Source organism: Bremia lactucae, linkage group LG18 (assembly GCF_004359215.1).
Source record: "Bremia lactucae strain SF5 linkage group LG18, whole genome shotgun sequence".
NCBI lineage: Eukaryota > Oomycota > Peronosporomycetes > Peronosporales > Peronosporaceae > Bremia > Bremia lactucae.
In genome coordinates, this window is record NC_090627.1 from 1,222,037 (window position 1) to 1,233,446 (window position 11,410).

At 43.4% G+C, this 11,410-nt stretch overlaps 3 protein-coding genes across 3 annotated transcripts; 1 reads left to right on the forward strand and 2 right to left on the reverse strand.

Annotated features, from left to right (window-relative positions):
* Positions 1-357: 357 nt before the first annotated feature.
* On the reverse strand, positions 358-2,433 carry CCR75_002904 (uncharacterized protein; the record flags this gene model as incomplete). The annotated part of the gene is made up of 1 exon (XM_067961001.1): positions 358-2,433. One exon carries the CDS (start codon positions 2,431-2,433, stop codon positions 358-360), a length of 2,076 nt encoding a protein of 691 aa, XP_067819833.1.
* A 4,430-nt stretch (positions 2,434-6,863) lies between these two features.
* CCR75_002905 (uncharacterized protein) lies at positions 6,864-9,754 on the forward strand. Its single transcript, XM_067961002.1, has 3 exons — positions 6,864-7,895; positions 7,967-8,076; positions 8,143-9,754. Exons 1-3 carry the CDS (start codon positions 7,803-7,805, stop codon positions 8,618-8,620), a joined length of 681 nt encoding a protein of 226 aa, XP_067819834.1. The 5' UTR covers positions 6,864-7,802; the 3' UTR covers positions 8,621-9,754.
* CCR75_002906 (uncharacterized protein) lies at positions 7,110-7,652 on the reverse strand (the record flags this gene model as incomplete). Its single annotated transcript, XM_067961003.1, has 1 exon — positions 7,110-7,652. The coding sequence occupies one exon, from the start codon at positions 7,650-7,652 to the stop codon at positions 7,110-7,112; it is 543 nt and encodes a 180-aa protein (XP_067819835.1).
* Positions 9,755-11,410: the final 1,656 nt, after the last annotated feature.

Here is an 11,410-nt window from a genome sequence, read left to right on the forward strand (position 1 = left end):
TTAAGCTCAAATATCATCTCAAGATTACTTAACAGGACCACAGCATTTGAGCACGAAAGAAGTGTGCAACACTATTGAACCTTTGTGCTAGCTTCTCAACTTCTGACGATGGAGAAGTCCGACCTTGAGAACTGAATCCTCGGTCACCGATGAGAGCTCCTTTTTATCAAACCTTTAAAATAGTTGACGGCTGTTTACTTTAATTACACGGGCATGTTTGTGGAACAGAATTGTCTGTGTGTTTTTATTTTGTCACATAATATAGTTATTTTCAAAAGATGCTGCTGACAACGACTTCAATATTTAAGGATCAATTAACATTTCAAACAGTTATCAGCATGTACACTCTAACAATCTTTAAGCATTGACCCGGGTATTTCCAATTAATGGAGAATATTGCTGACGTCTTCTGTGACGCACCACAATTATCCGAAGATATAGCCCAAGGAAGCCCACTACGACACCGAAAAGTGTCCAAATGAGAAGTAGTCCCTTGTCAGAAAAGGGAACAACGAACAATTGCTGATCGGTCCGTTTTAAACTTGAGATGGATACTAATTGTGCTGTACCGCCAAAGTCACACGAAGCTCCATCTTCGCGGTGAGCATGCCAATACTCGTTATACACGTAATCACAACGCTCTTCGATCGTACTAAAGCGGGTATCAAGATCGGTACAGTCCACTTTACCACCACAGGCAAATTCTAATCCTTTTTCGAGGTCATCGTGACGCTTGCCTCGCTTAGAGGTACAGAGGAAGACACCCTCGTCCTCATCCATGCAGGCTGTAGCCACATCATCGTCTGCATGGTAGCTGGATACATTCGTTGGAAACGCTCCTTTTCGGACAAGGTCCAAAAAGTTCCAGCGTGAACCGAATTCGGTCTTGAAATTCCAAAAGTACCAGCCGTGACCGACTGCAAACGCATTGAGCTTTTTAAGATTTAGATTGCGAGCAAAAGCTCGCTCATCGTCGTCGTTCTGTTGGCCAAATGAAGTATTACTCGTGATAGGACAGTCTCCGAACGACGGACCGGACTGACCCGTGCCATACGGACCTTGAATTGGCCGCGACGTATCCAGTGGAGTGCCTGGAAAATCATCTCCGAGATAGGTACTATGCGTCGGGCACTTTGTCATACGGCATTGAGTGTTGGGGAAGCCAGGTAAATTGTCATTGAAGCCGTTGAGCCACATGGCACAATTATCCGTTCCGAGGGACCACTCCCCGACGATCACCGGCATCACAGCATTCTCCATCCTGGCAATGGGAAGCTTACGTTGGCAAGCATCGTAAAAGTAGTCTGTGCTCGTGCCAGGGGAATGCCATGCCTGGTAAATGTGCGTGTCAAGAGCAATATCCGGACACCCGCGCATAAATTGCGACCAATATTGAACGCCAAAGCGGAACGAGTCGTGGATTACAAATTTCCAATGAGGTGCACGGGATTTGACGCGCTTGTACGCTTTCCAATAGTAGTCTTTCAAAACATCCATGGGTGTGTGTTCCCATGGCTCGTTAGCAGGCTCGAGACCAAGGATGGCAGGATGGTTCGCATAGCGATCGACAATAGCCGTCACGGTAGTTAGCGAGTGATTCAAGTGCTCGTAATTGATTGATTTGTACGAGTTCGTGACCGGATCAAACTCACCTGCCCATTCCGCCGAGCGTAGCGACCAGTGTTCAAACGTCGTAGTATCAGAGGTATGAGTACTGGCAATTGATTTCCACTTGACGGACGAAGCCATACCGCTATTGTCAAAACCATTTTGGGAACCCACGAGGCCGTGAATATCGAGCAACAAGTCGATCTTGTACTTGTTTGCGAGGTCAGCAACACGGTCAAGAGCCTCGATCGCACCTTCCGTGCATCCAATGTAGGGCTCGTAGGGATTAAACATCCAGTCCCCAACTGGCACACGGAGCGAGTTCACACCAGCTTGTGCCATTTCTTTCAAATCGGCTTCAGTGACCCACGTTGTGTAGTGAATACGGAGTTGACGATTCGCTTCCTTTTTCCCAAGAGCAGTACAAAATGTAAACATGTCCATCGCAGTCTTCTCAGGCGCTTTGTCGCCATAGCGTTCCTGCGTACTGAGAAATTGATAAAAAAGGGTCGGAGTGATCCATGGCTCAAGCACGAGCCAACCACCGAGATTCGCACCACGAACTTGCTTGTTAAACGGAGTGGCATGTCGATCGCTGGAACATGTTTGATTTTCATCATTCGGTTTGAAATTTTCGAAAAATTCGAAGTGCTCGGCGGTGAAAAGATGATCGTTCTTCCAGTACCATTTCGCATCCTTGACGATGGACATGGAGTCGTTATTACCGCCGATTGTAGGACTGAAGATTTGTTCAGTAGGTATGATAGATGCTGCCGTCAATGACAGCGTCAAAAGTGCTGTAGCCACTTGTTGAACGACTTTCATGATAGATAGCTGCAATACACGGAAGGTGAGGTGTGCACTGTGTGCGCTTTTTGCGGCCAAATGAAGAATGACTTTAAAAGCTTCATTGCAAGGTTATGGCAAGAGAGCGGTGCTATGCACTTAATTGCTAAACCAAAGCACAAAGAAATACCATGGTGAGTCATAGGCTGAATCGCAGCCATGTTTTTTTAGCGGCTGGCTTTGTATACTTACGTCGCAAAAAAGGGAATAGCCCCCGACCTAACTTCTCGATCTAGTGCCAGCTTTTTGCAAAAATAGTGTGGCTCTTTCTGTCATTGTAGTTTATGTAAATCTGTCGTTTAAACTCACCGCAAGTAATAGCTCGCAAAGTTGTAGCCTCCAGCTGCTAATGTTTAAAAAGTCGCTTTGCGGCTGTACCAAATCGACATACTTAACGAGCTTTAGAATCCCGTAGAAAAAAACGTAGCAACGGTCTCAAATAATTTTCTAATTTAAATTATCGTCGGATTGTATTGCAAGTCACAATACGCTCTACTTCATTCTTATTCTGTAGATAGGGGTGCAGACGTTGGGACGAAAAGGCGCTTGATGTAATAATCTTACAATCTGTCGATAGTACTATTTCTCTATTTCAGGAGCTAAAGAATACATAATAGCAAATTGCTAATAATTAAAGCGTCGTCGATCCGTTGCTTTGAAAATAAAATTTGACAGAAATACATTGCATGGTTCTTTTTTATTTTTGGAATAGAGAGAATGGTGGTGACATTATGCAGCAGTTTATAATTTGTATAATTCGGATGGCACATATAGTCTTCTACAGACTGCCTGTCCGCGACGACGAGAGAGAGTCTCTCCAACCATTATTTTACGCTTAAAGCCCATTTGAAGAATAGCAATGCCTTTGCTTGAGGCGTTAGAAGGTGTTTCTGTAAATCGTAGCAAGAAGCTTATTGCAAGCAGACCTTTATTATAGTGAAGACACTGTCGAGCAGCCATTCTTACGACGCCTGGTTTAAACGTATTAGTAATGCATACTACACCGCGCTTCCAGTGACATGACTTTAAGGGTCATGTTTAAAATAAGGTCTTATTAGAAACGGAACAGCATCCTGATAATACTATCAGCGTCATGCTAATTCCATTATGTCTACGAAATGCTAGATCGATATTATTGAAATAAACCGGGCTTTTTCCAAAACAAAGTATTTCACAAAATTATTACAGCTGACCCACTCGTCAATTTCTTAAATTGACATTCGCGCTAATCCTGTAAAATGTTTACATTGACAATAGGTGCGATTAGGATTCGCCACACTTTTGACGAGAATATCACGCAGAGGAAGCGAAGCGCGTAACGAAAAACCAAAAGTAAGATGAAGATATTTCAGACAACCAAAAAGTGTTTCTATTTTATTCGTATATTCTTACAGTGGTCGGAGCCACATAAATTCGTCCATATGTAAAAAGCGTCACTTAGGCCTCCGAGGCACAGCTGTCCGAATGTGTAATGAACTAGCTGCATTGCTAGTTATAATTTCCTTTACTAGGAGTCTCGTATAAGCTTTGCAAATTTATTGCCTTACCGTGACACTTCAAGCAATTGCAAACTTGGCTTCTTTCCAAACTTTAAGAGTCAATAGAGTATGAAGTTGCTTTAAGATGACAAATCATGGATGATCACGTTGAATACCACGAAAATGCAATACACTGCCCGACTTGGACTAAAACCATCAATAGTCGATGTTCTTAATGTTTTTAATCCAAATTGCGTGTATCGCATCGCCAAGTGCAAATGTGAAAATAGTGTGCGCACCCACTTCGAGGCTAAAATTTAAAAGAGAGATCCTTAAATTATTACCAATCTGAGAGCCTCAATAGTTTTTGTTATAAAAAAAAAAGTTTGCGATACGTGTTTACCAGATTGCGGCCGCCTTTTGCTTGAAGGGTAATTGTGTAAATTTATGTGCCTCGAATTGGTCTATTCCTTATCCGATTTTGACATTCCTTTTATTGCTTGTGATTATAGACGAACTTACCAGCTAGCAGAAACGCAATAAATACAGAATGATTGTTTCTCAAAAATTGTCGTACTTGTTTTAATTGATGAGATTCTACAGAGTCGTAATGTTAATGCGATAGCAAATTTGCTTGATTACCATTCATAAGACAAATAAATAAAAACTCTGTGAATCAACTCTCAGTATTTTCTGTCTCTTCGCTGACTAGTTGTAAGAGACGAATCAGGCCAAAGGTCTTTTCTATCAGATTTCACAATCACAAGGCCATCAGCTGTCAAAAGACAATTTGCAAAGCAATTCATTGAAAATTGAGAAAGGTTGAAAGGATTCTAAAGTGCACATGAGGACGCCCATTTTGTTCAAAATTAAATGGGGCATTGTGCCACCAGTGGTATTGATACTGCTCTTAATACTGCTTTTAAATCATACAAGCACAAGCTTCACGATGCCAGTGTCGCTACCGACGAATGTAAGTGGTACGAATGGGATACTTATGAGCGCCACAGATTATTGGGCGGAAGATCATCCGTACAAAAATCAATCGCTCTGGAAGCGTCTACCAAACGGTAAAGTAGTTGCGAACAACGATTCAGGCGTCAGAAGCTTTGCCAACTTTCGGGATGCAGTCGAAGCCAAAACGCCATGGATTTCTCGCTGGGTGCTCTCACCCGAAGGCCGTCACACTTTAAAGAAGGACATTCCTCGATTATTAATGTACAATCTCGTATCGCCAATGGATTACGGAAAGTCCATCCGGTCTGACAACGTTCGCCGCCGTCGCAACAAAGCAATTGGAATGTTTGCCGCAGATAATTTAGCGCTTCCGCTCATTAAGTCTTTAGGTCGTGTTGCGTGGAACCTTATCCAGAAACATTATGTGGGGTACTTTGAGGACGAGCTCTTCACTCAGCGTCTAAAACTCATGAACTCTAGTGAGATTATAAAAGAATTTAATCTTACATTGTCAGACGAAGCGATTGCAAACGCACAAGAGCAAGAGGATCGTCCAAATACGACATGCCCGTTTATATACGATGGAGAAAGTCAGCGATCAGCACACTACGCACAATATACATCAGCCTTTGTGCCGTACGAAGGCTATTCGGATCAGTATTACACCCAAGATGATTTACCACCTCCAACATTTCCAGCAGACAGCTACCCGTGGCTATGGTCTTCACGTATTGCGACAGCGAGAGCTCTAGCGTCGCAGCTTATACAATCACTTGACATGGATGATGAAGACGTCGATGAAATCTTAAGCGTTTCTTGTGCACCAAAGTGCGTTCAGTCGACTAGCACTCGATCGTCTCGCATGCTCGTTCATCAACTCAAAAGTTCATTCGACACTGCCAATAATTCATCGATACCGCTTAGCGACAGAAATTTAACTCAAGTGCTTAATAAAAATATTTCTCAAGGTGAGAAAGCAATGAAACCTCATGATATGAAAGCCCTTGATCAGATTCAAGTGCGGCTGCAGGAATTTTACTTTGACACAGGTATTCCCCGACTCACCAGTCGCTCAAATACATCGCACTCGATATTTATGTCGCTTGCCGAATTTCTGCAAGAAGTTAATAGCGCGAATGGCGGTGACTTATCAAATAGTAGTTTTGATGACGAAAAGGATATTGAGCTAGAAATGGTTGCAAGAAGTCAAGTCTACACGGCGCTAACTCACTTTTATTCGTACCTAACCGTTGACAAGGATCCAAACAACGCCTCATTTAAGCGAAATGCTTCCAGTGTTAATTGCTCAATTGAGCAACCGTGTCTGTTACAATCTGGAGTGACAGTGTACACCCCACCGTTGACAACGATGCCATTGCTTCAAACCTTTGCGGATACTAACTTGAATTCGTCATTAAAACGAGAATTGCGTCTGAAGGCATTGAAGGATTCAACTCAGGTTGCATTCGAAGCCGAGCAAAGAGCACTTAAACATGGTTTGCAAGGTCCTTCGACAGTCTGGTTCTCAACTTTTGATCGGGATGTGGATGAATTTGCCGATGCTTTGCTAGGCACGATCAACTTATCAATCCGTGAAGATCCTGGACCGCCTTCCCCGTTGCATGTATATGAAAAGCACATGAACGGGCGTGTTGCTATCTTCGACGAATTGGTTTCGTACTACGCAGACACGAATCATGAAACGATCATGTTGATGAAACAGAATCGCAGCATTGTGATCGACGTGTTTGAGAAGAGCGACCTCATTCAGCTCATTGATTTTATGACAAACCAAGTCAAGATCCTAGAACAATCGATACATTCCTATGTGCAAATTCGAGCAACTAATCCAGTGTACCAAGAAGTGGTAAATGCTACATTACGAAAGGACACGTATAATGGAAGCGAGTATACTCTAATAGAGTATGGCTTTGTACTCCCAGCTACAAACGACAAGAATGTACTCTTTCGCGATATGAAGCTCCCAATTCCGTTTCATCTTATACTACGGCTCGTTGTGCGATTCCAAGAGAGTCAATTGCTCTTACCACAAGAGTCTCGCCAGCTTTTAATATGTTTAGCGATGGCATTAAATCATCTATCCTTTTACCGCTGCCGGCCCACTAAACCCTCTTCTAACGAATAATCAGAACCCGACTAAAGAATATTCGTCGTACTAAGTTTACGATAGAGAAAATAAAAGAGATTATTTCGTAAGCCTTAGTTGCTCATAAACTTTTTGTTTTCGGCAAACCCGTCGATGGAGGCCTTCCCAAGTGGGGACGTAAGGCAATACTCTTGTAGTCTTTTCATCATCGATGTGTCGAGTTTTGAAGGTACAGGATTCTTGCCGGAAATGTAATTGAAAATGTCAATCGTTTCTTCGTTCAATATCTCCTCGTACTGCTGCAGCTCGTCGCTCGTGAGCTTCATGACGTTCTCACTCGCCCACCGGCCGAGAAGTAGATCCACTTCAAGCCAACCACGCTGTTTACTGCGATAAATGATGCGCTTGCGATTCGCTTCGTCCGTGCTGACCACGTGGTCGCCCTGACTGCTCGTTGGAAACTCGCTCTTGATTGCGAGATGGTCCGCGCGGATCGCAGCGCTGCGCTCAAGCGCTTGCTTCGCCTGATCTTCTGATATGCTCTTTAAAAACAATTGATTCTCCACGTCTGATCCCGCTGACGTCGCAAGCAGCCGCTGCAGCCTCGAACGACTTCGCGCGGTCGCTCCCATCGACGTCAGTTTTGCGCGGAACATAGTGCTAATAATTGTAAAAATACCAAATGAAGGAATATTTTCTTAAGTCCGAAACGGAACGCGAAGATCGTAAAATTCGAATAGCGAGCGCACTAGATAGCCTCGTGTCCGTGCAGAGCGCCTAGAAGAAAGACCAAACACACATTCACTATGAACGCATCAGATGCTGATCGACAAATCCAGCAAATGGTCAACTTCATTCTGCAGGAGGCGCACGAGAAGGCGAATGAGATTCGCATCAAGGTAATTTTTTTTTATTTTCTCGCCTTTGTCTTCGTCATATCAACACACAAGTGCTCGATCCTTTTATCCAGACAGAGCATGATTTTAACTTGGAAAAGCAAATGCTTGTCCACAATGCCAAAATCAAAATCCAAGAAGAATTCACACGCAAGGAAAAGGAGCGCGAGATTAACAAGCGCATGTACGTACGACCTCCAATGGCTTTCTTTAATTGCTTTGAATACTACGTGTATCCTACTTGTTGTAGTGCACGCTCGGCTGAGATTGGTGCGTCGCGACGACAGAAGATGATTGCGCGAGACCAGCTCTTACAGACGCTCCTTGCAGATGGACAAGCTCAATTAAAGAGCTATACGACCGCCGACGACAAAAACACGACGCTATTACGTGAGTTGATTGTCCAAGGTCTGATTAAATTGATTGAAACGGATGTAGTCGTGGCCGTACGTGCACAAGACGTGCCTCTCGCAGAGACAATTGTGCAAGACGCGACGGAGAAATACATTGCGATTATGAAAAAGGAAGCGGATTTGGATGTGAGCAAAGTCAAAGTGTCGCTTAATAAGGTGGAAGAAGGTATGCTACCCGAATCCAAGGCTGGTGGCGTCATTTTGTATGCAAAACAAGGCAAGATTATATGTGATAACACTCTCGACACGCGTCTGAATCAGATCTATTATGATCTCAAGCCCACGGTGCGCAAAATGCTGTTTCCAACGCCCTAAAGCCGTACACTGAACGATCAAGAGCTCGCGTCTTTGCCACTTAACAATAAAAAAAAGTCAATAAAAACTCTTTTTTTTTTCAATGACCCCTCCTTTACCTCTTTATCGATTGCAGCAAGTCTTTGATACTCCACTGTTGCCATACTGGAGACGTCTTTGTGTCAGTCGAGGAATGCTCGATAAAGAGAGAGTTTCCAGGAAATATTGAGCTCGTCTCGGGCTTCCACATTGCCGAGAACGGTCCGTAAGCAAGGGTTACTAAATGCTCCGAATCGACTAACTTGGATCGAAACTGCCAGTCTTTTGACCGCTTGCCATCGAGAAAGAGCTCCCATTGATCTTCTTGACACGAATTAGTGCGAATAAACTCGGCCCGCTGTAAGGAATAGCCTAAACCAATGCCAATTGCTTTAATAAACGCTTCTTTTAGGGACCAGAGAGCATAAAACCGCGCATATTGGTCATCTTCGGTATTTGGAAACGCGGTTCCTCGAATGTAGTCCCATTCTCGTAAGCTAAAGTGCGCCTCAAAAGCGCGAAAAAAATCGATAATAGACGTTTTGCTACGTGGTCGATCACTGAGCCGCACAACGTCCACGCCGATCAAGGCACGAGAATCACTAGCGATGGCCACGATGGTGCCATGATGCGAGACGTTGAAATTCCAGGACGCAGGCGCAGATGTCTGGGTAGGGCGACTCCAATATGGTTTATTCTACAAAAGTTTTTTAATTTCTATAAGGCATTATTTTATTATTATTATTATTATACCCTACCTCGGGTGTGCGTGCAATGTTAATAGCGTCGTATTTTATTCCAAACAGGTTGTGAATGAGCTGTCGCTGCAGCAAACGACTGGCAAGCGCTAGTTTCTGATCCTTTGCATACACGAAGCGAGACACTTGCTTTTGCTCTTGGTCTGGTATCTGAAGCAGAAGCTGATGCCATTCCGAGGAAGATGTATCCCACGTCTTGACGTCAATGTAGTTAAGACACCGCATCAATTGATTATCAATTCTCACGCGCTGATTAGCTAAAATAGTTAAGCTGCTAATTTCTATTTCGCTCTACCATGCCTGGCTGGCTCTTTTGAATAATTACGTTTCGAAGAACCGCCTTAAAAGGCAAACATCGAGAATATGGTATTTAATTACAGACTTGCCTAAAAAAACCAAATATAAATTCTGATGAATATTAGCCATAACTTTTTAGCTTATCCAATGTCGAGGATTATGGCTCCTTTGTACGATGTCGAGGAACTTTTACAGAATGGCAAAAAATGGCGACTGTGATAGCTCACGAAATTTTTACTACAAACAAAGGAATTACAAAGTGGGATGCAAAGAGATTCTCCGGCGTCTCTCAAGCCAACACAAGTATGCTCAAGCTCCGGTTCAGAATTAATAGGCTCGCGCGGTCAAAAACCGAAGCAACTGCTCCACGCTAAGAGACTGTCCTCCTGTAACGGGTGTATAGTTACATGAAATTAACACTTAAAGGTTGTTAATTAATATATCATCGAAAAGGTAGATAATATTTGGAGGATATTGCTTTATATAGTAATGTTCAGAATTCTTATCCATAAACAGGTATAGGCCATTATATCTATTTATTCCGCAGACTAATCAGCTGTAGAGATAAACAAAAGAGAGATACAATTAAGATAAGATAAAAATTCAATTGCATGTTTGATATTAGATTACATTTAAGTTAGCATTCACAAGATACATAGAAGAGATACTTAATTATATTAATACAGTTTTTACTTACCCCTCTTTAAGCTAGTTACCTTAAAGAGAAGTCTTCCTCTGCACGTACTAGTGTACGTGAAATAACGTGAGGCACCACTCGCAACTGAAGCAGTGCGAAATGGACTTGTACTGAAGCAGTACAAGTCGTAGTGCCCCGTTACACCTTGTAGCACTTTGTAGTCCGTCCAAGGACCACAATTCCCACATCTAACATGGACATGTTAGATGATAGTGGGAATACGCAATACGTTTCCCCTGAAAGCTACTCCTTTCCAAGTGATATAGAAAGGAGTGCGGTTGAACGAATGAGTTCGGCCGTAAAAAACGATGTAATTTTGGTAATTCGGTCCAATTTGGACAGAGACGCCCTCCACCCAACCATCGCCAAATTCATACAACATGAACTTGACGAGATGAAGGAAAAAGTAGCCTTGCTGAATCAGCAAGGCTCTCAACAGGCGGAACTGTTGAGGTTACAACAGGTACAGACCCCTGTATCTGGGATGTCGCAAACGCGTCGTCCCTATATTTTAAAGTTTGACATCCCTAAGTATAGGGGAATCGAAGAAGACTTCTTTTTGAGATGGTTTGTCGAGTTGGACGATGCCATAAGAGTACGTCACATCATTGACGAGCAAATGCAAGTCGCATTCGCTCAATCAAATTTGGCAGGTCGTGCCAAAACTTGGGCATTGGGCCTTAAGTTGCGCGACCCATACGTCTTTGGGTCGCTAGAGGCTCTTAAAGCCCGGCTCAAACAGACATTTGAACCGCCAAGGGCTGAGTTCAGAGCTCGTTCAGAGCTTTTGAAACCCAAGCAAGGCAAGCGTGATGTTCACGCATATGCCCAGCACATACGACTCTTAGCGAGTAGTATAACTAATAACCCAGTTCATGAACACACGTTGATTACGGTGTTCATGCAAGGTCTTACGGATGGTCCCGTAAAGACCCACCTGTTCCGCTTGGAACTGGATACGCTTGAAGAAGCAATATCCGTTGCGGAACAGGAGGACTTTAGCTTGAGACAGGCTCAAGC

What these genes read in the sequence shown, in the direction of transcription:
- CCR75_002905 (XM_067961002.1), top strand. Translation starts at nt 7,803, where the DNA reads ATGAACGCATCAGATGCTGATCGACAAATCCAGCAAATGGTCAACTTC. An exon ending in CGAATGAGATTCGCATCAAG is followed by an intron (nt 7,896 to 7,966) that starts GTAATTTTTTTT and finishes CCTTTTATCCAG; the next exon opens with ACAGAGCATGATTTTAACTT. An exon ending in CGCGAGATTAACAAGCGCAT is followed by an intron (nt 8,077 to 8,142) that starts GTACGTACGACC and finishes TACTTGTTGTAG; the next exon opens with TGCACGCTCGGCTGAGATTG.